Raw genomic sequence first — 26,059 nt, forward strand, 5'->3', positions numbered from 1 at the left:
TGTGTGGAAGTGGCATGGAGAGAGAGCGAGAGCGGGGAGGGATGACTCAAGTAGTGGAGTAAACTATAAAAATGGAAGTTACACACAGCGTATCACATTTAACAAACCAAACATTAAAATACCGTTACAGAAGTTAAAGTAAAATCCCAAACCGGTCTGTGCATATATACCGGTATATAGTAAAATACGGTACACCACCCAGCCCTAGGACAAGCCAGGCTGGGGTAGGCCAGACACACAGGATTCTTGAGTATGAGAGAATAGTTGTTTTTTTGTGTCAGCACTAGCAATCCCCCGCTCTAGAAGTCATCATACTGCTTGGACTGCAGGTTTGTGTCCTGGATTCCTGTTAAGTAGCAGTTAGCTGCTAGCCATCATGAAAGCAGAGCAGGCTAATGCTAGCAGTGCTAGCTAACCAGTGTTTTATCCATGGCTGGGCACAAATGCATCAGGTGTGAGAGGTTTTCCATACAGTCACAAGATGAATATAAGCAGGAATTTGGAAAATGGACAGGGATTTGTCTTCCCTAAATGCAACACCATCAAGCAGCTTAGGGATGAGATGCTCCTGCTTTCTAAGTAGACCTAGTGACTAGTGACGTGCCTTTAATTAATGTGATGACTGTTGTTTATCAAATAATGACCAACTATGATTAATTGTTACCAGATTAAATGAATCAATTAACTCATTAGTAATTTGAGGCACCATAGAATAAGTTGTTTAACGAGTTACCATCTCCCAAATTAAAGTTATATATCGATAACAGTCACTTATTAATCATTACCGCATATCAGTGTCATTGTTTAAGTCACAAACATCTTCTGCACAATCTGCACAAACACTGAGTCGTACTGATCATTCTGTACCACACAAATTGATTTGATTATTTATTTACTAACAAACTAAATGATAACAGAGGATACACACACACACACACACACACACACACACACACACACACACACACACACACACACACACACACACACACACACACACACACACACACACACACACACACACACACACACACACACACACGGTATAGGTAATTGGTTAGAAACGTAATACGATGAAAACAGGTCCCTAGCGGACTAACACAATATGACACTTGTTACAAAGGAATTAGAGTTAAAGAGAGAGAGAGGAAGTGAAAGAGAAAAAGACATTTGGGAACTACTCTCACAGTAATCCTAATACCTTGCCCTGAACTGGCGCTCTTATGGGTAAGAAGTAATGCATGTATTTACAGTTGAAGTCGAATGTTTACATACAATTAGGTTGTAGTCATTAAAACTTGTTTTTCAACCACTCCACAAATGTCATGGTAACAAACCATCGTTTTGGCAAGTTGGTTAGGTCATCTACTTTGTACATGACTCAAGTCATTTTTCCAACAATTGTTTACAGACAGATTATTCCACTTACAATTCACTGTATCCCAATTCCAGTGGGTCAGAAGTTTATATACACTAAGTTGACTGTGCCTTTAAACAGCTTGGAAAATTCCAGAAAATGATGTCATGGCTTTAGAAGCATCTGATAGGCTAATTGACATAATTTGAGTCAATTGGAGGTGTACCTGTGGATGTATTTCAAGGCCTACCTTCAAACTCAGTGCCTCTTTGCTTGACATCATGGGGAAATCAGCCAAGACCTCAGAAAAAAAATTATAGACCTCCACAAGTCTGGTTCATCCTTAGGAGCAATTTCCAAAGGCCTGAAGGTACCACGTTAATCTGTACAAACAACAGTATGCAAGTATAAACACCATGGGACCACGCAGCCGTCATACTGCTCAGGAAGGAGACGCGTTCTGTCTGCTAGAGACTTAGTTACATTGGTGCGAAAAGTGTATATCAATCCCAAAGGACCTTGTGAAGATGCTGGAGAAAACAGGTACAAAAGTATCTGTATCCACAGTAAAATTAGTCCATAATCGACATAACCTGAAAGTCCGCTCATCAAGAAAGAAGCCACTGCTCCAAATCCGTCATAAAAAAGCTAGACTACGGTTTGCAACTCCACATGGGGACAAAGATTGCACTTTTTGGAGAAATGTCCTCTGGTCTGATGAAACAAAAATAGAACTGTTTGGCCACAATGACCATTGTTGACCATTGAGGCTTGCAAGCCGAAGAACACCATCCCAACCATGAAGCACGGGAGTGGCAGCATCATGTTGTGGGGGTGCTTTGCTGTAGGAGGGCCTGGTGCACGTCACAAAATAGATGGCGTCATGAGAAAGGAAAATTATTTGGATATGTAGGCAGCATCTCAAGGCATCAGTCATGAAGTTAAAGCTTGGTCGCAAATGGGTCTTCCAAATGGACAATGACCCAAAGCATACTTCCAAAGTTGTGGCAAAATGGCTTAAGGAAATCGAAGTCAAGGTATTGGAGTGACCATCACAAAGCCCTGACCTCAATCCCATATAAAATTTGTGGGCAGAAATGAAAAAGTGTGTGCGTGCAAGGAGGCCTACAAACCTGACTCAGTTACATTAGTTTTGTCAGGAGGAATGGGCCAGAATTCACCCAACATATTGTGGAACGCTTGTGGAAGGCTACCCGAAACGTTTGACCCAAGTTAAACAATTTAAAGGCAATCCTACCAAATACTAATTGAGTGTATGTAAACATCTGACCCACCTGGAATGTGATGAAAGAAATAAAAGCTGAAATGAATCATTCTCTCTACTATTGTTCTCACATTTCACATTCTTAAAATAAAGTGGTAATCCTAATTGACCTAATACCTGGAATTTTCACTAGGATTAAATGTCAGGAATTATGTAAACTTCCGACTTAAACTGCCAACAGCTAGCCAACGTCCACCGAATAGAACTTCCGCACTCAACAACCCGGGCGTCGCATTCCGCTAAAATCACATCGCTCCACAGGTATTTTCATTTCATTTCATTACAGCACAACGGTTTGATTTGTTTGATCGTAGCTAGCTACATAGCTAGCTACATAGCCGTCTTTGTATCAAAGATAATTGTGTAGTCTAGAGCGATTTTCTAGGTTAGCTAGCCAGCTATTGTCGTTCTTTTAACGCAACGTAACGTAATCAACACTGCTAGCTAGCCAGCTAGCCCCCGAATAGCAGCACTGTAGAAACTATTACACTCAACGGAACGACTTGATTAGTGTAGTGTCAACAACGCAGCATCTGCCAGCTAGCCTACAAAGTCAACAACGCAGCCACTGCCAGCTAGCCTACTTCAGCAGTACTGTATCATTTTAATCATTTTAGTCAATAAGATTCTTGCTACGTAAGCTTAACTTTCTGAACATTCGAGACGTGTAGTCCACTTGTCATTCCAATCTCCTTGCATTAGCGTAGCCTCTTCTGTAGCCTGTCAACTATGTGTCTGTCTATCCCTGTTCTCTCCTCTCTGCACAGACCATACAAACGCTCCACACCGCGTGGCCGCGGCCACCCTAATCTGGTGGTCCCAGCGCGCACGACCCACGTGGAGTTCCAGGTCTCCGGTAGCCTCTGGAACTGCCGATCTGCGGCCAACAAGGCAGAGTTCATCTCAGCCTATGCCTCCCTCCAGTCCCTCGACTTCTTGGCACTGACGGAAACATGGATCACCACAGATAACACTGCTACTCCTACTGCTCTCTCTTCGTCCGCCCACGTGTTCTCGCACACCCCGAGAGCTTCTGGTCAGCGGGGTGGTGGCACCGGGATCCTCATCTCTCCCAAGTGGTCATTCTCTCTTTCTCCCCTTACCCATCTGTCTATCGCCTCCTTTGAATTCCATGCTGTCACAGTTACCAGCCCTTTCAAGCTTAACATCCTTATCATTTATCGCCCTCCAGGTCCCCTCGGAGAGTTCATCGATGAGCTTGATGCCTTGATAAGCTCCTTTCCTGAGGACGGCTCACCTCTCACAGTTCTGGGCGACTTTAACCTCCCCATGTCTACCTTTGACTCATTCCTCTCTGCCTCCTTCTTTCCACTCCTCTCCTCTTTTGACCTCACCCTCTCACCTTCCCCCTACTCACAAGGCAGGCAATACGCTCGACCTCATCTTTACTAGATGCTGTTCTTCCACTAACCTCATTGCAACTCCCCTCCAAGTCTCTGACCACTACCTTGTATCCTTTTCCCTCTCGCTCTCATCCAACACTTCCCACACTGCCCCTACTCGGATGGTATTGCGCCGTCCCAACCTTCGCTCTCTCTCCCCCGCTACTCTCTCCTCTTCCATCCTATCATCTCTTCCCTCTGCTCAAACCTTCTCCAACCTATCTCCTGATTCTGCCTCCTCAACCCTCCTCTCCTCCCTTTCTGCATCCTTTGACTCTCTATGTCCCCTATCCTCCAGGCCGGCTCGGTCCTCCCCTCCCGCTCCGTGGCTCGACGACTCATTGCGAGCTCACAGAACAGGGCTCTGGGCAGCCGAGCGGAAATGGAGGAAAACTCGCCTCCTGCGGACCTGGCATCCTTTCACTCCCTCCTCTCTACATTTTCCTCCTCTGTCTCTGCTGCTAAAGCCACTTTCTACCACTCTAAATTCCAAGCATCTGCCTCTAACCCTAGGAAGCTCTTTGCCACCTTCTCCTCCCTCCTGAATCCTCCTCCCCCTTCCCCCTCCTCCCTCTCTGCAGATGACTTCGTCAACCATTTTGAAAAGAAGGTCGACGACATCCGATCCTCGTTTGCTAAGTCAAACGACACCGCTGGTTCTGCTCACACTGCCCTACCCTGTGCTCTGACCTCTTTCTCCCCTCTCTCTCCAGATGAAATCTCGCGTCTTGTGACGGCCGGCCGCCCAACAACCTGCCCGCTTGACCCTATCCCCTCCTCTCTTCTCCAGACCATTTCCGGAGACCTTCTCCCTTACCTCACCTCGCTCATCAACTCATCCCTGACCACTGGCTACGTCCCTTCCGTCTTCAAGAGAGCGAGAGTTGCACCCCTTCTGAAAAAACCTACACTCGATCCCTCCGATGTCAACAACTACAGACCAGTATCCCTTCTTTCTTTTCTCTCCAAAACTCTTGAACGCGCCGTCCTTGGCCAGCTCTCCCGCTATCTCTCTCAGAATGACCTTCTTGATCCAAATCAGTCAGGTTTCAAGACTAGTCATTCAACTGAGACTGCTCTTCTCTGTATCACGGAGGCGCTCCGCACTGCTAAAGCTAACTCTCTCTCCTCTGCTCTCATCCTTCTAGACCTATCGGCTGCCTTCGATACTGTGAACCATCAGATCCTCCTCTCCACCCTCTCCGAGTTGGGCATCTCCGGCGCGGCCCACGCTTGGATTGCGTCCTACCTGACAGGTCGCTCCTACCAGGTGGCGTGGCGAGAATCTGTCTCCTCACCACACGCTCTCACCACTGGTGTCCCCCAGGGCTCTGTTCTAGGCCCTCTCCTATTCTCGCTATACACCAAGTCACTTGGCTCTGTCATAACCTCACATGGTCTCTCCTATCATTGCTATGCAGACGACACACAATTAATCTTCTCCTTTCCCCCTTCTGATGACCAGGTGGCGAATCGCATCTCTGCATGTCTGGCAGACATATCAGTGTGGATGACGGATCACCACCTCAAGCTGAACCTCGGCAAGATGGAGCTGCTCTTCCTCCCGGGGAAGGACTGCCCGTTCCATGATCTCGCCATCACGGTTGACAACTCCATTGTGTCCTCCTCCCAGAGCGCTAAGAACCTTGGCGTGATCCTGGACAACACCCTGTCGTTCTCAACTAACATCAAGGCGGTGGCCCGTTCCTGTAGGTTCATGCTCTACAACATCCGCAGAGTACGACCCTGCCTCACACAGGAAGCGGCGCAGGTCCTAATCCAGGCACTTGTCATCTCCCGTCTGGATTACTGCAACTCGCTGTTGGCTGGGCTCCCTGCCTGTGCCATTAAACCCCTACAACTCATCCAGAACGCCGCAGCCCGTCTGGTGTTCAACCTTTCCAAGTTCTCTCACGTCACCCCGCTCCTCCGCTCTCTCCACTGGCTTCCAGTTGAAGCTCGCATCCGCTACAAGACCATGGTGCTTGCCTACGGAGCTGTGAGGGGAACGGCACCTCAGTACCGCCAGACTCTGATCAGGCCCTACACCCAAACAAGGGCACTGCGTTCATCCACCTCTGGCCTGCTCGCCTCCCTACCACTGAGGAAGTACAGTTCCCGCTCAGCCCAGTCAAAACTGTTCGCTGCTCTGGCCCCCCAATGGTGGAACAAACTCCCTCACGACGCCAGGACAGCGGAGTCAATCACCACCTTCCAGAGACACCTGAAACCCCACCTCTTTAAGGAATACCTAGGATAGGATAAGTAATCCTTCTCACCCCCCCCCCCTAAAAGATTTAGATGCACTATTGTAAAGTGGCTGTTCCACTGGATGTCATAAGGTGAATGCACCAATTTGTAAGTCGCTCTGGATAAGAGCGTCTGCTAAATGACTTAAATGTAATGTAAATGTAAAGGATGTAAACCTGATATACACAGTGTGAAAGCTCTTCAAGTTACAATATTATATCACTTTTATACAATTTTTAATGACATCACAAAATAAGTCATTAATGTCCTATAGACCATCCCTCATCATTCCCCACATTCAGATGTTGAACTATATTGTTCCAGTGTTCACTTTTGGACTTATAACAAAGGATATAACAAAACAATCTGCTGCCTAAAATTTACAACTGATATGAGGTGTCATAAAACCCCCACACCAATCCCTCCTCCCCTCTGCGGGTGTGAGGGCTCTGTAGATGCTGATCCATTGTAACCTGATCTGTGGATCCTCACAGGAGAGTCACTTGCTGTAACCCAGGCAAACCGAATCTCAATTTTAAATTCCTCATATAGCAAAGATGCCGATGAGTTGGGCGGCGTTGATCTGTCCAAATCCAACGGACAGATATTAAGCTCAACTCCACGGCCCATGGGAGACTGGACATTCTCAAGGCGGAGGAGATCGGTGAGGCGGTCTGGCCACCCTTCATCTATCCGTGAAGATCCTATCCAGCTAACAGCTTTGCCCCACTTGAGACAGGCCTACCAGCCCTGGGAGTCAGCATGGATGCTGGTTTTATACAAACAGCCGGCAGCCGCCCAGTGGCACCCTCCCCCACTGCCACCGCAGTTCACGACCACCATCATTGTGGGCAGCTCGATGGTGAGAGACAGTGTCTGATCCACTGTCACCCAGGAGCCCGTGTCCATGACATCAACTTTCTCCTGCCAACAGTTCTGGCCAACTACTCCGATACTGACACCAACGTCACTCATGTTTTAACAACCTTTGTTTTTGTTTTAACAACCTTAACAACCTTTAACACCCTCGCTAGCACATGGAGGAGAATAATGATCTCTGGCCCCCTCCCGTGCTACCGAATGGGTGCAGAACTTTTCAGCCGACTCTTTGCACAGAACGAGCACCTGAACAAACTTTGCAACGATAGGAATGTCTCTTTTTGTGACAACTTTGATTTGCTGTGGGTGCAACCATTACTTTTGAAAAGTGATGGGATTCATCCTAACTGCAGGGGTTCCAGGATTATTTCCAGAAACATCGCAAACTGACAGACAGGGTCTGGTAGTGCTCCAGTTCTCCCTGTCAGAATAAGCAACAGAGGACGTGAAAACCTTATCAACTCCTGTAGAAATGGTACTATGGTTATTGTGAGTAACCTAATGTTTGTTCCTTTAACTCCACCTTCTAGTGAGTTCATACAAACTGCTATTGCAGGGCGGCAGGGTAGCCTAGTGGTTAGAGCGTTGGACTAGTAACCGGAAGGTTGCGAGTTCAAACCCCCGAGCTGACAAGGTACAAATCTGTCGTTCTGCCCCCTGAACAAGTTAAACCACTAGGCCGTCATTGAAAATAAGAATTTGTTCTTAACTGACTTGACTGGTTAATAAATAAAGGTAAAATAAAAAAATAAATAAAAATCGCCTACCATTTGTATAGATTGGAGAATGTCAGAAAACGTGGTTGTAACATTACTCATTTGGTTGTTATTCCATTGGTTACCTCGCGGCAGAGTGTCCCACACTCATTGAATATGGTGCTTTTAAATGTTTGAGCTATCACAAGTAAAATATTCTTGTGATTGACCTCAATTCCTGAGTGCAAAGTTGATTCTATGTTTCTCACTGAAACATGGCTGTCATCATACTTTAATGCTGCTCTTATTGAAGCCCCTCTGGACGACAGCTTTTCATGCTCTATCAGAAAAAGGAAAAAGGGTGGGATGGCAGACTCTATTTTTACTAATCCTCTCAACTGTAAGAGTATTTAATTTGGCGACTTTTGGTCTTTTGAGCATCATGCTATACTGTTCAAATGTCATCCACCAGTGCTGGCCATAACCCTGTATAGGCCACCAAAGCACTGTCCCAGTTTCATTACTGATTTATCTGAACTATTGTCTATTGTACTTGATAACTATGTTACAATTATTGTGTTGGGCGATTTTAATATTCATGTTGACAAAGAGACTGATATTCATGTTGACAAAGAGACTGACTCCAAGACCATTGAATGTATTCATCTTTTGAGCTCTATGGACTTCATCCCAAATGTTACTGGGCCCACCCATAACCGTGGCCATACTCTAGGCCTGGTTATTACCAAGGGGCTTTCTACTAGGCCCACCCATAACTGCGGCCGTACTCTGGACCTGGTTATTACCAAGGGGCTTTCTATTGATATATCCTCTATTGTTGATGTTGCTTTATCTGATCAACACTGTGTTTTTTTACAACCTTGTTGCCCATAGCAACAGGGTGATACTGAACACATTATTAAGAAACACTATCTTACGTCTGAAGTTGCTACAGATTTTATTGAGTGTATGAACAACACTCCACCACCTATTCTGCCTTCCTCTTGTGAGGATTTAGTTTATAACTTTAATAACAAATGAGAGGCGACCATTGATGCCATAGCTCCAATAAAGTTGAAAAAGGACACATCCAAATGGAGAGCCCATTGGATGAGTGGGGAAACTAATCAATTAAAGAGAAATTGCAGAAAGGCAGAGCAGAAGTGGAGAAAGTCAAAGTTGCAGGTCCATTATGATATTCCGAGAGAGCAACTTGGCATATATAACAAAGCAATTACAAATGCCAGATGGGGCTCATTTCTCTAACTTGATCACTATTAATCAGAGGAGTGCTCTTCTCGACCATTGATGGCCTGATAAATCCTTCCCCTGCAAACCTATCTGAACTTTCATCCACATCTAAATGTAATGAGTTTGCAGCATATTTCAAAGATAATATAACCAACATTAGGCTGGGTATCAGTCAATCAAGACCTGATGAGAAGTTTGATGATACAACTATATATACAAAAGTATGTGAACACCCCTTCAAATTGGTGGATTCTGCTATTTCAGCCACACCCGTTGCTGACAGGTGTAGAAAATTGAGCATACAGCCATGCAGTCTACATAGACAAATATTGGCAGTAGAATGGCACTGTCATAGGATGCCACCTTTCCAACAAGCCAGTTTGTTATTGTGAAGTGGAAACGTCTAGGAGCAACAATGGCTCAGCCACAAAGTGGTAGCCCACACAAGCTCACAGAATGGGTTCACCGAGTGCTGAAGAGCGAAGCGGTGTGGAAGAACTTGACTGGTCCGCACAGAGTCCTGACCTCAACCCCATCGAACAACTTTGGGATGAATTGGAAAGCTGACTTCGAGCCAGGCCTAATCGCCCAACCTCATTAATTGGGTGGTCCTTCTGTAGCACAGTTGGTAGAGCATGGCGCTTGTAACGCCAGGGTAGTGGGTTCGATTCCCGGCACCACCCATACGTAGAATGTATGCACACATGACTGTAAGTCGCTTTGGATAAAAGCGTCTGCTAAATGGCATATAATAATAATAATAATAATAATAATGCTCTTGTGGCTGATTGGAAGCAAGTCCCTGCAGTAATGTTCCAACATCTTGTGGAAAGACTTCCCAGAAGAGTGGAGGCTGTTATAGCAGCAAAAGGGGGACTAACTCCATATTAATGCCCATGATTTTGGATTGAGATGTTCGATGAGCTGGTGTCCACATACTTGTGTTTAAGTAGTGTATGTTCCCTAGCCTACCACGCAAAGGCAGTATGGATGTATTTTCCCTGGTTGACACAGACATGCTCATGAAGTGATATCACGACTTTAGCCTTCTACCTGCCTTCTCGATCCCATCCCCACCACCTTCTTCAAAAAAGTATTTAATTGCATATCTGAAGAAGTGCAAGCTATTGTTAATCACTCCCTGTTCACAGGCACTTTCCCCACTGCGCTAAACACTGCTATGGTGAAACCCCTTCTGAAGAAAAGTAATCTAGATTCTTCAGCAATTTTTCGGACAATCTTGAACCTTTCATTCTTAAGCAAAATTCTGGAGTAATTGGTGTTCAAACAGAAAAATTATTTTTTAGTACCAACTGCATTTTTGAAAAATTACAATTTGGTTTTCGTGCCCACCACAGCACAGAGACAGCCTTATTTAACGAGGTAAATTATCTTAGAGCCAACACAGATGCCAAACAGCTCTCTGTCCTTGTACTCTTAGATTTAAGTGCTGCATTCGACACTGTTGATCACAATGTCCTTCTGGACACACTGGAGAGGTTGGTTGGTCTCTCCGGGTCCAGTTCTATATTGGTTTAGGAACTATTTAACTGGTTGAGAGTTTTTTGTCACCCTTGGTGAACATAAGTCAGAGAAAATACACATCACGCGGTGTTCCACAAAGTTCGATGTTGGGTCCAGTACTGTTCAGTTTATATACAGTATGTTATCCCTTGGCAGCGTTATCAGAAAGCACAACATTGATGTTCACTGCTGTGCAGACAATACACAACTTTACATTTCTGTGTCAGTGGAGGATTTTAGCTCCACTGATAAATTATAAGACTGTATTAGTTATTTAAATAGCAAAATCAAGAAATGACCAAGGGAACTTATTCTTGGAGCCAAAGCACTGAAAGAGAATCTGGCAATACATTTTAATTCACAGGCAATAAGGATGAAACAAGGTAAAAAATATTTAAAAAATGTTTGTAAATCGAGGTGTTATTTTAGATTCTGAACTAAGTTTCGCATCACACATTAGTAATGTGACCAAAATAACTTTTTACCAGCTGAGGGACATTGCCAAGGTGTGGCCGTTTCTCTCTCAGGCTGATACAGAGAAAGTCATCCATGCTTTTATTACAAGTATGCTTGACTACTGTAATGCTCTCCTGTCTGGTCTACCCAAGAAAGCCATTGGTCAACTGTAAAATATACAGAATGCTGCAGCACGGGTACTGACCAAGACTAGATGGGGAGCACATATTACACATTACACCGGTTTTATGGTCTCTGCACTGGCTGCCTGTGAGTTTTAGAATGAATAAAAAAAATATTCTATTGGTTTTTAAATCAATCCACGATTGTGCACCCCAATACATGTCAGACATGATTTTAAGTTATGCACCCAGTAGGTCCCTCAGGTCCTCTGGCACTGGCCTTTTAACTATCCCAAAGCCTAGGACCAAGAGGCATGGAGAGGCAGCCTTTAGTTATTATGCCCCCAGCCTCTGTAATAGCCTACCAGAGAACATGAGGGGGACCAAGAGGCATGAAGAGGCAGCCTTTAGTTACTATGTCCCCAGCCTCTGTAATAGCCTGCCAGAGAACCTGAGGGGGACCAAGTGGCATGGAGAGGCAGCCTTTAGTTACTATGTCTCCAGCCCTCTGCCAGAGAACCTGAGGGGGACCAAGAGGCATGGAGAGGCAGCCTTTAGTTACTATGTCTCCAGCCCTCTGCCAGAGAACCTGAGGGAGACCAAGAGGCATGGAGAGGCAGCCTTTAGTCCCCAGCCTCTGGAATAGCCTGCCAGAGAACCTGAGGGAGACCAAGAGGCATGGAGAGGCAGCCTTTAGTTACTATGTCCCCAGCCTCTGTAATAGCCTGCCAGAGAACCTGAGGGGGACCAAGAGGCATGGAGAGGCAGCCTTTAGTTACTATGTCTCCAGCCCTCTGCCAGAGAACCTGAGGGAGACCAAGAGGCATGGAGAGGCAGCCTTTAGTTATTATGTCCCCAGCCTCTGTAATAGCCTGCCAGAGAACCTGAGGGAGACCAAGAGGCATGGAGAGGCAGCCTTTAGTTACTATGTCTCCAGCCCTCTGCCAGAGAACCTGAGGGAGACCAAGAGGCATGGAGAGGCAGCCTTTAGTTATTATGACCCCAGCCTCTGGAATAGCCTGCCAGAGAACCTGAGGAAGACCAAGAGGCATGGAGAGGCAGCCTTTAGTTACTATGTCCCCAGCCTCTGTAATAGCCTGCCAGAGAACCTGAGGGGGACCAAGTGGCATGGAGAGGCAGCCTTTAGTTACTATGTCTCCAGCCCTCTGCCAGAGAACCTGAGGGGACCAAGAGGCATGGAGAGGCAGCCTTTAGTTACTATGTCCCCAGCCCTCTGCCAGGGAACCTGAGGGAGACCAAGAGGCATGGAGAGGCAGCCTTTAGTTACTATGTCCCCAGCCCTCTGCCAGAGAACCTGAGGGAGACCAAGAGGCATGGAGAGGCAGCCTTTAGTTACTATGTCCCCAGCCCTCTGCCAGAGAACCTGAGGGGACCAAGAGGCATGGAGAGGCAGCCTTTAGTTATTATGACCCCAGCCTCTGGAATAGCCTGCCAGAGAACCTGAGGGGGACCAAGAGGCATGGAGGCAGCCTTTAGTTACTATGTCCCCAGCCCTGTAATAGCTGCCAGAGAACCTGAGGGGACCAAGAGGCATGGAGAGGCAGCCTTTAGTTATTATGACCCCAGCCTCTGGAATAGCCTGCCAGAGAACCTGAGGGGGACCAAGAGGCATGGAGAGGCAGCCTTTAGTTACTATGTCCCCAGCCCTCTGCCAGAGAACCTGAGGGGGACCAAGAGGCATGGAGAGGCAGCCTTTAGTTATTATGACCCCAGCCTCTGGAATAGCCTGCCAGAGAACCTGAGGGAGGCCAAGAGGCATGGAGAGGCAGCCTTTAGTTATTATGACCCCAGCCCTGGAATAGCCTGCCAGAGAACCTGAGGGGGACCATGAGGCATGGAGAGGCAGCCTTTAGTTACTTGTCCCCAGCCCTTAAAGAACCTGAGGGAGACCAAGAGGCATGGAGAGGCAGCCTTTAGTTATTATGACCCCAGCCTCTGGAATAGCCTGCCAGAGAACCTGAGGGGGACCAAGAGGCATGGAAAGGCAGCCTTTAGTTATTATGACCCCAGCCTCTGGAATAGCCTGCCAGAGAACCTGAGGGGACCAAGAGGCATGGAGAGGCAGCCTTTAGTTATTATGACCCCAGCCTCTGGAATAGCTGCCAGAGAACCCGAGGGGAACCAAGAGGCAGCCTTTAGGGGACCCCAGCCTCTGGAATAGCCTGCCAGGCATGGAGAGGCATGGAGCCTTTAGTTATTATGACCCCAGCCTCTGGAATAGCTGCCAGAGAACCTGATGGGGACCAAGAGGCATGGAGAGGCAGCCTTTAGTTATTATGACCCCAGCCTCTGGAATAGCTGCCAGAGAACCTGAGGGAGGCCAAGAGGCATGGAGAGGCAGCCTTTAGTTATTATGACCCCAGCCTCTGGAATAGCCTGCCAGAGAACCTGAGGGGGACCATGAGGCATGGAGAGGCAGCCTTTAGTTACTATGTCCCCAGCCCTCTGCCAAAGAACCTGAGGGAGACCAAGAGGCATGGAGAGGCAGCCTTTAGTTATTATGTCCCCAGCCTCTGTAATAGCCTGCCTGAGGGAGACCAAGAGGCATGGAGAGGCAGCCTTTAGTTACTATGTCTCCAGCCCTCTGCCAGAGAACCTGAGGGAGACCAAGAGGCATGGAGAGGCAGCCTTTAGTTATTATGACCCCAGCCTCTGGAATAGCCTGCCAGAGAACCTGAGGAAGACCAAGAGGCATGGAGAGGCAGCCTTTAGTTACTATGTCCCCAGCCTCTGTAATAGCCTGCCAGAGAACCTGAGGGGGACCAAGTGGCATGGAGAGGCAGCCTTTAGTTGCTATGTCTCCAGCCCTCTGCCAGAGAACCTGAGGGGGACCAAGAGGCATGGAGAGGCAGCCTTTAGTTACTATGTCCCCAGCCCTCTGCCAGGGAACCTGAGGGAGACCAAGAGGCATGGAGAGGCAGCCTTTAGTTACTATGTCCCCAGCCCTCTGCCAGAGAACCTGAGGGAGACCAAGAGGCATGGAGAGGCAGCCTTTAGTTACTATGTCCCCAGCCCTCTGCCAGAGAACCTGAGGGGGACCAAGAGGCATGGAGAGGCAGCCTTTATTTATTATGACCCCAGCCTCTGGAATAGCCTGCCAGAGAACCTGAGGGGGACCAAGAGGCATGCAGGGGCAGCCTTTAGTTACTATGTCCCCAGCCCTCTGCCAGAGAACCTGAGGGAGACCAAGAGGCATGGAGAGGCAGCCTTTAGTTATTATGACCCCAGCCTCTGGAATAGCCTGCCAGAGAACCCGAGGGGAACCAAGAGGCATGGAGAGGCAGCCTTTAGTTATTATGACCCCAGCCCTCTGCCAAAGAACCTGAGGGAGATCAAGAGGCATGGAGAGGCAGCCTTTAGTTATTATGACCCCAGCCTCTGGAATAGCCTGCCAGAGAACCTGAGGGAGGCCAAGAGGCATGGAGAGGCAGCCTTTAGTTATTATGACCCCAGCCTCTGGAATAGCCTGCCAGAGAACCCGAGGGGAACCAAGAGGCATGGAGAGGCAGCCTTTAGTTATTATGACCCCAGCCCTCTGCCAAAGAACCTGAGGGAGATCAAGAGGCATGGAGAGGCAGCCTTTAGTTATTATGACCCCAGCCTCTGGAATAGCCTGCCAGAGAACCTAAGGGGGACCAAGAGACATGGAAAGGCAGCCTTTAGTTATTATGACCCCAGCCTCTGGAATAGCCTGCCAGAGAACCTAAGGGGGACCAAGAGACATGGAAAGGCAGCCTTTAGTTATTATGACCCCAGCCTCTGGAATAGCTGCCAGAGAACCCGAGGGGAACCAAGAGGCAGCCTTTAGTTATTATGACCCCAGCCTCTGGAATAGCCTGCCAGAGAACCCGGGGGATCCAAGAGGCATGGAGAGGCAGCCTTTAGTTATTATGACCCCAGCCTCTGGAATAGCTGCCAGAGAACCTGAGGGGGACCAAGAGGCATGGAGAGGCAGCCTTTAGTTATTATGACCCCAGCCTCTGGAATAGCTGCCAGAGAACCTGAGGGAGGCCAAGAGGCATGGAGAGGCAGCCTTTAGTTATTATGACCCCAGCCTCTGGAATAGCCTGCCAGAGAACCTGAGGGGGACCATGAGGCATGGAGAGGCAGCCTTTAGTTACTATGTCCCCAGCCCTCTGCCAAAGAACCTGAGGGAGACCAAGAGGCATGGAGAGGCAGCCTTTAGTTATTATGACCCCAGCCTCTGGAATAGCCTGCCAGAGAACCTGAGGGGGACCAAGAGGCATGGAGAGGCAGCCTTTAGTTATTATGACCCCAGCCTCTGGAATAGCTGCCAGAGAACCCGAGGGAACCAAGAGGCAGCCTTTAGTTATTATGACCCCAGCCTCTGGAATAGCCTGCCAGAGAACCCGAGGGGATCAAGAGGCATGGAGAGGCAGCCTTTAGTTATTATGACCCCAGCCTCTGGAATAGCTGCCAGAGAACCTGATGGGGACCAAGAGGCATGGAAAGGCAGCCTTTAGTTATTATGACCCCAGCCTCTGGAATAGCTGCCAGAGAACCTGAGGGAGGCCAAGAGGCATGGAGAGGCAGCCTTTAGTTATTATGACCCCAGCCTCTGGAATAGCCTGCCAGAGAACCTGAGGGGACCATGAGGCATGGAGAGGCAGCCTTTAGTTACTATGTCCCCAGCCCTCTGCCAAAGAACCTGAGGGAGACCAAGAGGCATGGAGAGGCAGCCTTTAGTTATTATGTCCCCAGCCTCTGTAATAGCCTGCCTGAGGGAGACCAAGAGGCATGGAGAGGCAGCCTTTAGTTACTATGTCTCCAGCCCTCTGCCAGAGAACCTGAGGGAGACCAAGAGGCATGGAGAGGCAGCCTTTAGTTATTATGACCCCAGCCTCTGGAATAGCCTGCCAGAGAACCTGAGGAAGACCAAGAGGCATGGAGAGGCAGCCTTTAGTTACTATGTCCCCAGCCTCTGTAATAGCCTGCCAGAGAACCTGAGGGGGAACAAGTGGCATGGAGAGGCAGCCTTTAGTTGCTATGTCTCCAGCCCTCTGCCAGAGAACCTGAGGGGGACCAAGAGGCATGGAGAGGCAGCCTTTAGTTACTATGTCCCCAGCCCTCTGCCAGGGAACCTGAGGGAGACCAAGAGGCATGGAGAGGCAGCCTTTAGTTACTATGTCCCCAGCCCTCTGCCAGAGAACCTGAGGGAGACCAGAGGGCATGGAGAGGCAGCCTTTAGTTACTATGTCCCCAGCCCTCTGCCAGAGAACCTGAGGGGGACCAAGAGGCATGGAGAGGCAGCCTTTATTTATTATGACCCCAGCCTCTGGAATAGCCTGCCAGAGAACCTGAGGGGGACCAAGAGGCATGCAGGGGCAGCCTTTAACTATGTCCCCAGCCCTCTGCAGAGAACCTGGGGAGACCAAGAGGCATGGAGCAGCCTTTAGTTATTATGACCCCAGCCTCTGGAATAGCCTGCCAGAGAACCTGAGGGGGACCAAGAGGCATGGAGAGGCAGCCTTTAGTTACTATGTCCCCAGCCCTCTGCCAGAGAACCTGAGGGGGACCAAGAGGCATGGAGAGGCAGCCTTTAGTTATTATGACCCCAGCCTCTGGAATAGCCTGCCAGAGAACCTGAGGGAGGCCAAGAGGCATGGAGAGGCAGCCTTTAGTTATTATGACCCCAGCCTCTGGAATAGCCTGCCAGAGAACCTGAGGGGGACCATGAGGCATGGAGAGGCAGCCTTTAGTTATTATGACCCCAGCCCTCTGCCAAAGAACCTGAGGGAGATCAAGAGGCATGGAGAGGCAGCCTTTAGTTATTATGACCCCAGCCTCTGGAATAGCCTGCCAGAGAACCTAAGGGGGACCAAGAGACATGGAAAGGCAGCCTTTAGTTATTATGACCCCAGCCTCTGGAATAGCCTGCCAGAGAACCTAAGGGGGACCAAGAGACATGGAAAGGCAGCCTTTAGTTATTATGACCCCAGCCTCTGGAATAGCTGCCAGAGAACCTGAGGGGGACCAAGAGGCATGGAGAGGCAGCCTTTAGTTATTATGACCCCAGCCTCTGGAATAGCTGCCAGAGAACCTGAGGGGGACCAAGAGGCATGGAGAGGCAGCCTTTAGTTATTATGACCCCAGCCTCTGGAATAGCTGCCAGAGAACCTGAGGGAGGCCAAGAGGCATGGAGAGGCAGCCTTTAGTTATTATGACCCCAGCCTCTGGAATAGCCTGCCAGAGAACCTGAGGGGGACCATGAGGCATGGAGAGGCAGCAACTATGTCCCCAGCCCTCTGCAAAGAACCTGGGGAGACCAAGAGGCATGGAGAGGCAGCCTTTAGTTATTATGACCCCAGCCTCTGGAATAGCCTGCCAGAGAACCTGAGGGGGACCAAGAGGCATGGAGAGGCAGCCTTTAGTTATTATGACCCCAGCCTCTGGAATAGCTGCCAGAGAACCTGAGGGGGCCAAGAGGCATGGAGAGGCAGCCTTTAGTTATTATGACCCCAGCCTCTGGAATAGCTGCCAGAGAACCTGAGGGGGACCAAGAGGCATGGAGAGGCAGCCTTTAGTTATTATGACCCCAGCCTCTGGAATAGCTGCCAGAGAACCCGAGGGGAACCAAGAGGCATGGAGAGGCAGCCTTTAGTTATTATGACCCCAGCCTCTGGAATAGCCTGCCAGAGAACCCGAGGGGAACCAAGAGGCATGGAGAGGCAGCCTTTAGTTATTATGACCCCAGCCTCTGGAATAGCCTGCCAGAGAACCCGAGGGGAACCAAGAGGTATGGAGAGGCAGCCTTTAGTTATTATGACCCCAGCCTCTGGAATAGCCTGCCAGAGAACCTGAGGGGGACCAAGAGGCATGGAAAGGCAGCCTTTAGTTATTATGACCCCAGCCTCTGGAATAGCTGCCAGAGAACCTGAGGGAAGCAGAAACTGTGGACATATTTAATCTGAAAACAGCTTTTAGCTTAGCTTTTTCTTCAGGTGGTTTTTAGTTGCTCAGTTTGAGTCATTCTTTAGTTTTTTTATCTTATGTTTGTTGTGTTGTAAATATTTACGCTTTTATTGTCATTGCTTTTTATTAGTTTTTTCCTGTAAAGCACATTGGATTGCATTCCATGTCTGAAATGCTGTATAAATAAAGCTTGATTTAATTTGATTGGGCCAGGCTGCCGTAGGCCGGACACACAGGGACTCCTGAGTATGGAAACCACTTAGCTAACGATGAAAGATATCTATCATTTTACCGTATGCATCCCTCAATCCCTTCCTCCCATCCCCTTCCTCCCATTTCTCCCTCCCTCCCATCCCTCCTTCCGTCCCATCCCATCCCTCCCCCTCTGTCCATCTCATCCTCTCCCTTTCTGAGTCCCGTCTGCATATCCTTTTATAGATTGGAGACATTTCCTTTTTGCTTATGTCAGTAAGTGTGTTTCTGGGCCACAGCCAAGCGGTGTGGGAAATGTAACAGAACTTTTCTGCAGTCCTGCTCTCTCTCTCTCTCTCTCTCTCTCTCTCTCTCTCTCTCTCTCTCTCTCTCTCTCTCTCTCTCTCTCTCTCTCTCTCTCTCTCTGTCCTCCCTCTCTCTCTCTCCCCCCCTCTCTCTCTCTCTCTGTCCTAGCTCTCTCTCTCTTTCTGGCAGCCAATCATTCTAGAATGTTTGACATTATCACTGTCTGCCTCAGAATAATTAACAAGCTTTTAGTCCCATTAGACATGACAAAAACAGAGAAAAATATTATGACAAGTAGTTCCATTCACAAACCCAGTTCCGCAAAACAGAATTGATTCTGCAGAATTTTTTTTCACTAAGCAAAGAGTGTCTGGCCCATGATTAATGCCCTTCTGCTCTTTGAAAAGTAGCTTAGCAAAAGACAAATCCTAAGATTCCAGCATCTTTATCATCTGTGTTGTGTGCAGATGTTGGCCTTCTGTCAATTCAGAACAGTCGACTAAATCAGTCAGTGGTTCTCAGTTCTCTCCTCAGGAACCCCCAGCTGTTCCAGAGGTAGTTCACTGGAAGTTCACTGGATTCAACTTGAAAGGTAACACAATAATAACACAGAATTTTAGCAATATAATATGAATATGACCAGAAGAAAAAAAACTGTATGCTTCTTCAAATGGATTGGCCGATTTGAGAAAGGCTCTTTATAGAACCATTCTCCAAATATGTTCTATAAAGAACCATAAAACAGTGTTCTATATCCCCCAAAAAGGGATGTAACCATAGCGGAACCCTTTTTTTGGTGCTCTATAGAACCTTTTTGGAGAATGCACACACACACCCACCTACCCACACCCACCCACACACACACACACACACACACACACACACACACACACACACACACACACACACACACACACACACACACACACACACACACACACACACACACACACACACACACACACACACACACACACACTCACTCCCTGGTGGTACTTCCTGATGAGACACATATAGGATTGTTCTGGAGCCAGGGGTGAAAGTAAGCCAGTATGGTCCGGTACGGCGTCCCTGCTAAATAAATAGTGGGATACGCCGTACCGGTAAAACAATAAATACAACATGCCCAAAAAACTATTACACCTCTATTTAACATTACTGCATGTCAGCAGAATAAAAAATGTGCGAATTGACTGGACACCGGGTGGTATACACTCCAAAATGCATTGTGGTGTGAGAAGAATACTTACATTTTGTCAAGGATGAGTGGCGGAGACGCTTGTGGACAAGGCGAGATGAGTGGACCAGACCGAGGCGGGCATGGATGCATCAATTCAGGCTATAAGTGTAGACCTAATGACAGTCACAGAATGTCATTACAATACACATTGGTGTTTTGTACAAATGTCTCTTTCTATTCATCAAATTGCAGGTGCACAGTGCACTGTAAGTGATTGCTTGACCATCAGATGAAAAGATCATGACTGGTTGTTTTAATGCCAGATTAAAAGGCGTAGGCGAGGGCCTCCCGAGTGGCGCAGCGGTCTAAGCCCTGTATCACAGTGCTTGAGGCATCACTACAGATCCAGGTTCGGTGCACAATTGGGGCGGTGCACAATTGGCCCAGCGTTGTCCGGGTTAGGGGAGGGTTTGTTCGGCTGGGATGTCCTTGTCTCATCGCGCTCTAGCGACTCCTGTGTCGGGCCGGTTGCCAGTTGTACGGTGTTTCCTCCGACACATTTATGCGGCTGGCTTCCGATTTAAACAAGCAGTTGGTCAAGAAGCAGTGCGGCTTGGCAGGGTTGGTTGTTTCGGAGGATGCTTGGCTCTCGACCTTCACCTCTCCTGAGTCCGTACAGGAGTTGCAGCGATGGAACAAGACTGTAACTGCCAATTGGATATCATGAAATTGGGGAGAAAAAGTTGAAAAAAAGTACCAACAAAAAGATATTTTAAAAAAATATACATTGGCGGCGTGTCCATAAGGCTAGGGGAACCTAAGTGTTCCCTAAAGTTAATTGAATTAAATTGCCATAATAATATAGCCTAATTAGCTTACTCTTGTCTACACAGAAATAAACAATATAATTCAAAATAGGCTACTACACCAGAAAGCATGATTTGGCCACAGAGGATTGTTAGCGTCTTTAAGAAAAGCTGTGGATTGTTTTAAATCGCATGGCCTACAGTCGGAAGAAACCGCAATTTTGGCAGCTCTCACTGCCCAAATGAAAAGTAACGAGACCCAGCCAGGCATATCGCAATATTTAAAATACAATTGCCTGTACATACTCACTGTCTTTATCATTGGGTGCCAATTTTGTATTTTATTTTGGTCAAAAATGTCCTCCTCCATGTTAGATGGACGTCATATTGTATTTCTGTCTCCCCTTTTCGTTGGCCGATTATATGGATCAGACAACATTGTTTTTATTGATCTGTTTGTCGGTGTCAGCAGAGTAGGCTACCCTGTAATTTTTGTGGTATTCAAAAACAAATGTATCTCTTACGGGTAAGAAATGAAATCTACATTCACCCATGGCAAGAGCATCTTATTTACACCTTACGACGTGTTGAATTCACTGCAAAAGTGTTATTAGAAGCAAAGCTATAGAAGGATTGGAAGGATTGGTCCTTCGAGCCATTGCTCAACAATTGTTTACTATAACGTTTACATTTTACTTTTAGCACTGCAATTGTGTCGCTGTGTCATGATGGGTTTTTGATGGAGACTAAAGGAAGACTAAAACTAGTTTAGAGCTGGAGGACAAGACGGGATGCTCTGACTAGGTAAAAGTAGGGGAAACACCGACTCTAAAGTGCCTGTATTGCAATATGCAGTGACTCAGACACTCTGGCATCAAGGGCAGTGTTTACTTCAGCCTCATTTTACATCGGAAGGGAAAAGCAATCTATCATTTGGAGAAACCAGTCAGCAGCCAGTCAGGATGGCTAAGATCCAGTTTTGGGATGGTGTTCAACACCCACAGGGAGGTAAAACTTCAGACTTTCTGCCAGACGTGGTTGTTGTTGATTGTCCAGTCGATTGCCTGGGAGAAAATAGGTATTCTGGACTCCAGTATCCACCCCCTCCGCCCCCTATCCCCTCTGGGAAATTGAACCACTCTGCTGCGTTATTCTAGCCAGACTACTCTTCGGTGGGGGGTAAGAACCACCCCCACCACCTACTTCCTTTAAGCAGAGGCAGCCTCTAGACCCCCCCCCCCCCAGCGAATGAACAAAACAAGTTGAGGTGTAAAAAGCAATATCCCCCAAGCACGCCTTGGTAATTCTGGGTCCCGACCCTCCCTTTGTAGCAAAACCTTTACCTAATCATCTCAATTATAGAGTCCAGCCCTTCTCTAATCTGGGATTTGTACTGCAGTTCACACAACATGACAGAATGTATTTCCATACTAATGCCTGCAAAGTGACATGAAGTGGTTTAAAGTTTTGGTGTCATGTGCACAAGTACAGTGAACTGCCCTTCTTGTAAGTGTCATGACTTCTGCCGAAGTTGTTGCCTCTCTCTTGTTCGGGCGGTGCTCGGCGTTCGACGTCACCGGTCTTCTAGCCATCATTGATCCATTTTTCATTTTCCATTGGTTTTGTCTTGTCTTCCCACACACCTGTTTTCAATCCCGTTCATTACCTGTTGTGTATTTAACCCTCTGTTTCCCCTCATGACTTTGTCAGAGATTGTTTATTGTCAGTGTAGTGTTGTTTGTTGTATAGGTGCGCGACGGGTCCTCGTACCCATATTTTGTTGATGTTTTTTTTTCCCTGTTTAGTGTTATGGAGCATGTTACTAGGACATTATTAAAAGACTCCATTTTACACTCCGTTTGACTCTCCTACGCCTGACTTCCCTGCCACCTATACACATATGCCTGACAGTAAGCTCCAAACCAGTAATCAATATCAAGGGTTAAGGGGATAGGGATACTGGAACTATAGAGGTAAAGGGGTAAAGTGGGGTAAAATGACTAGGCATCGGGATATAAGATAAATAGAGTAGCAGCAGCATACATTTTGATGATATGATTCTCCATGAAAAAATAAAATAAAAGGGTCAACACAGATAGTCCATGTAGCCATTATGTTAACTATTTAACAGTCTTATGGCTTGGGGATAAAAGCTGTTCAGGTGGCTGTTGATGTCAGACTTGATGCACCGGTACCACTGGCCTTCCTTTCACAACTGATATAGAGGCGCTGGATGACAGGGACCTCAGCCCCAGTGATGTAATGGGCTGTCCGCACAACCCTTTGTAGCGCCATTCCATCGAGGGCGGTGCTATTGCCATACCAAGCAGTGATGCATCCAGTCAAGATGCTTTCACCGGTACGGCTATAGAACTTTTGGAGGATTTGAAGGCCAATGCCAAACCTTTTCAACCTCCTGAGGGGGAAGAGGCACTGTTGCGCATTCTTGAGTGGACCATTTTAAGTCCTTAGTCATTTGGACATAGAGTAACTTGAAGCTCTCGACCCATTCCACTGCAGCCCTGTCGATGTGGATGGGGTGTGCTCGCTCCCTGTTTCTTGTAGTCCACAATCAGCTCTTTGGTCTTACTGGTGTTGAGGGAGAGGTTGTTGTCCCAGGAACCATAGTGCCAGGTCACTGAGATTTTTCAAAGTAGCCACCCTTTGCCTTAATGACAGCTTTGCACACTTGCCATTCTCTCAACCAGCTTCACCTGGAAAGCTTTTCCAACAGTCTTGAAGGAGTTCCCACATATGCTGAGCACTTGTTGGCTGCATTTCCTTCACTTTGCGGTCCAACTCATCCCAAACCATCTCAATTGGGTTGAGATCTGGTGATTGTGGAGGCCAGGTCATCTGACGCACCACTCCATCACGCTCCTTCTTGGTCAAATAGCCCTACACAGTGTGGAGGTGTGTTGGGTCATTGTCCTGTTGAAAAACAAATGAAAGTCCCACTAAGCTCAAACCAGATGGGATGGCGCATTCCTGCAGAATACTGTGGTGGCCATGCTGGTTAAGTGTGCCTTGCATTCTAAATAAATCACAGACAGTTTCACCAGCAAAGCACCCCCATACCATCACACCTGCTCCTCCATGTTTCACGGTGGGAACCACACTTGGGGAGATCATCTGTTCACCTACTCTGCATCTCACAAAGACACAGCGGTTGGAACCAAAAATGTCATTTGGACTCATCAGACCAAAGGACAGATTTCTACTCGTGTTTCTTGGCCCAAGCAAGTCTCTTCTTCTTATTGGTATCCTTTAGTAGTGTTTTTTTTGCAGAAATTTGACCATTCAACCAGTGTCCTGTGAACAGTTGATGTTGAGATGTGTCTGTTACTTAAAATCTGTGAAGCATTTATTTGGACTACAATCTGAGGCTGGTAACTCTAATGAACTTATCCTCTGCATCAGAGGTAACTCTGGTTCTTCCCTTCCTGTTGCTGTCCTCATGAGAGCCAGTTTCATCATAGCGCTTGATGGGTTTTGCAACAGCACTTGAAGAAACTTTCAAAGTTCTTGAAATTTTCCCGATTGACTGATCTTGTCTTTAAGTAATGATGGACTGTCATTTCTCTTGGATTTTTTTGAGCTGTTCTTGCCATAATATGGACTTGGTATTTTACCAAATAGAGCTATCTTCTGTATACCAACCCTACCTTGTCACAACACAACTGATTGGGACAAACACATTAAGAAGGAAATTCCACAAATAACATGGCACACCTGTTTTTTGAAATGGATTCCAGGTGACTACCTTGTGAACCTGGTTGAGAGAATGCCAATAGTGTGCAAAGCTGTCATCAAGGCAAAGGGTGGCTACTTTGAAGAATTTTAAATATAAAATATATTTTGATTTGTTTAACACTTTTTTGGTTACTACATGATTCCATGTGTGTTATTTCATAGTGTTGATGTCTTCACTATTATTCTACATGTAGAAAATAGTAAAAATAAAGAAAATTATGAGAGAGAGAGTCGGTGTGTCCAAAATGTAGACTGGTACTATGGCAATTCCTCTTATCTAGGTGGGTGAGGGCAATGTGCAGTTCAATTGAGATTTCGTTGTCTATGGATCTGCTGGGGCGGTATGCACACTGGAGTGGGTCTAGGGTGTCTGGGATGATGGAGTTGATGTGTGCCATAACCAGCCTCTCAAAGCACTTCATGATTACAGATGTGAGAGCTTCAGGGTGATAGTCATTGTGGCATGAATCCTTAGAGTTCTTAGGAACAGGAATGATAGTAGTCATTTTAAGACGCTGGGATTACAGACTGGGACAAGGAGAGGTTGAAAATGACCTTGGATATGCCTGCCAGTTTATCTGCGCATGCTCTGAGAACGCGCCCTGGAATACTGTCCATGGTGTGCGTGTGTATGTGTGAGTGTGAGTGTGTATGTGTATGTGCAAGTGTGTGTAGGATTTATAACCTGAGGATGTGTTTGTTCTCAGCATGTCTTCAGGGAGGCCTCTAGCTGAGAAGGTTAGCAAGGTTGGCTCGAAAGGAAGGGGATCATAACGGAACATCTCCTCGAAGGAGTCGGTGACGTGACCCCCGGGAGCGAATATTGTCTCTCTTGTCTCAAATGAACGTTCAACTGATTGTTGTCTGTTTCCTGCCTCTCCGACAGCTCAGCCAAATGCACCTAAAATACATGATGGATGGTGGGCATACAAGGAGGTGGTTCAGGGGAGCTTCGTACCAGGTAAGAATCCCTATACTGTACTGTATACAGTTAAGACTGATGTTTATTTTCTATAAGCTTGAACTATAGTTTTTTTTCTCCCCAGTGTGAAGAACATTGCATTTTGTCTGTTTTCATAACTCGACTACCTTGCCAGTGGCGCTGTTTTTAATTCTTACAAGACTTTTGTTGCCCTTGTCGTCTAGCTGATGTTGTTTTGTCGCTGATTGACTGGCAGGTTTACAAGGGCCTTTCTTTCTACCTCGTTCATTTCCTTCTATGTGTACCCATCACGACAATTATTTCCCAAGATTGTATTTTTCTTCTGCTGAGCTGTTGAGGGCTTTTGATGACGCTGCAGGTGTGTGTGTGTTGTGTTGCATGCGGATGTGTTCTTTTAAATGAGTACGTTCAGAGCTGGGATGATAAAGAAACAACTACCCACACTGACATTACCTTCCTCTTACCGTAGCATTTTGTGCATGTCGGTCATTTTTGGTGATTTTGCTACACAGCGTTCCTGTAGATTGTTCTAAAACCATTATTTGGTCAACGGTAATAGCCTATTCATTACGTTGATTCCTGCTATTATATGAAAGTAACTGCTTGTTCCCATTTCACTGTCGGCTGCTGTATTAGCGAGACTCTCTCACTCCCTCTCACTGTGCGCACAGAGGAAGTGATGCAGTCACATGACTGTTGCTCA

General features: G+C 47.2%; 1 protein-coding gene across 2 annotated transcripts in view; it reads left to right on the forward strand.

Annotated features, from left to right (window-relative positions):
* The window catches only part of LOC118363449 (carbonic anhydrase-related protein 10-like), a 362,043-nt gene that overhangs the window by 13,547 nt on the left and 322,437 nt on the right, over positions 1–26,059 (forward strand). For both annotated transcript variants that reach the window (XM_052492943.1, XM_052492954.1), the window contains exon 3: positions 25,300–25,374. In XM_052492943.1, the coding sequence (XP_052348903.1) occupies positions 25,300–25,374 (75 nt within the window). The remainder of the gene's footprint in view (positions 1–25,299; positions 25,375–26,059) is intronic.

The sequence above is a fragment of the Oncorhynchus keta genome, chromosome 3 (assembly GCF_023373465.1).
Source record: "Oncorhynchus keta strain PuntledgeMale-10-30-2019 chromosome 3, Oket_V2, whole genome shotgun sequence".
In the NCBI taxonomy this organism is placed as follows: Eukaryota; Metazoa; Chordata; class Actinopteri; order Salmoniformes; family Salmonidae; genus Oncorhynchus; species Oncorhynchus keta.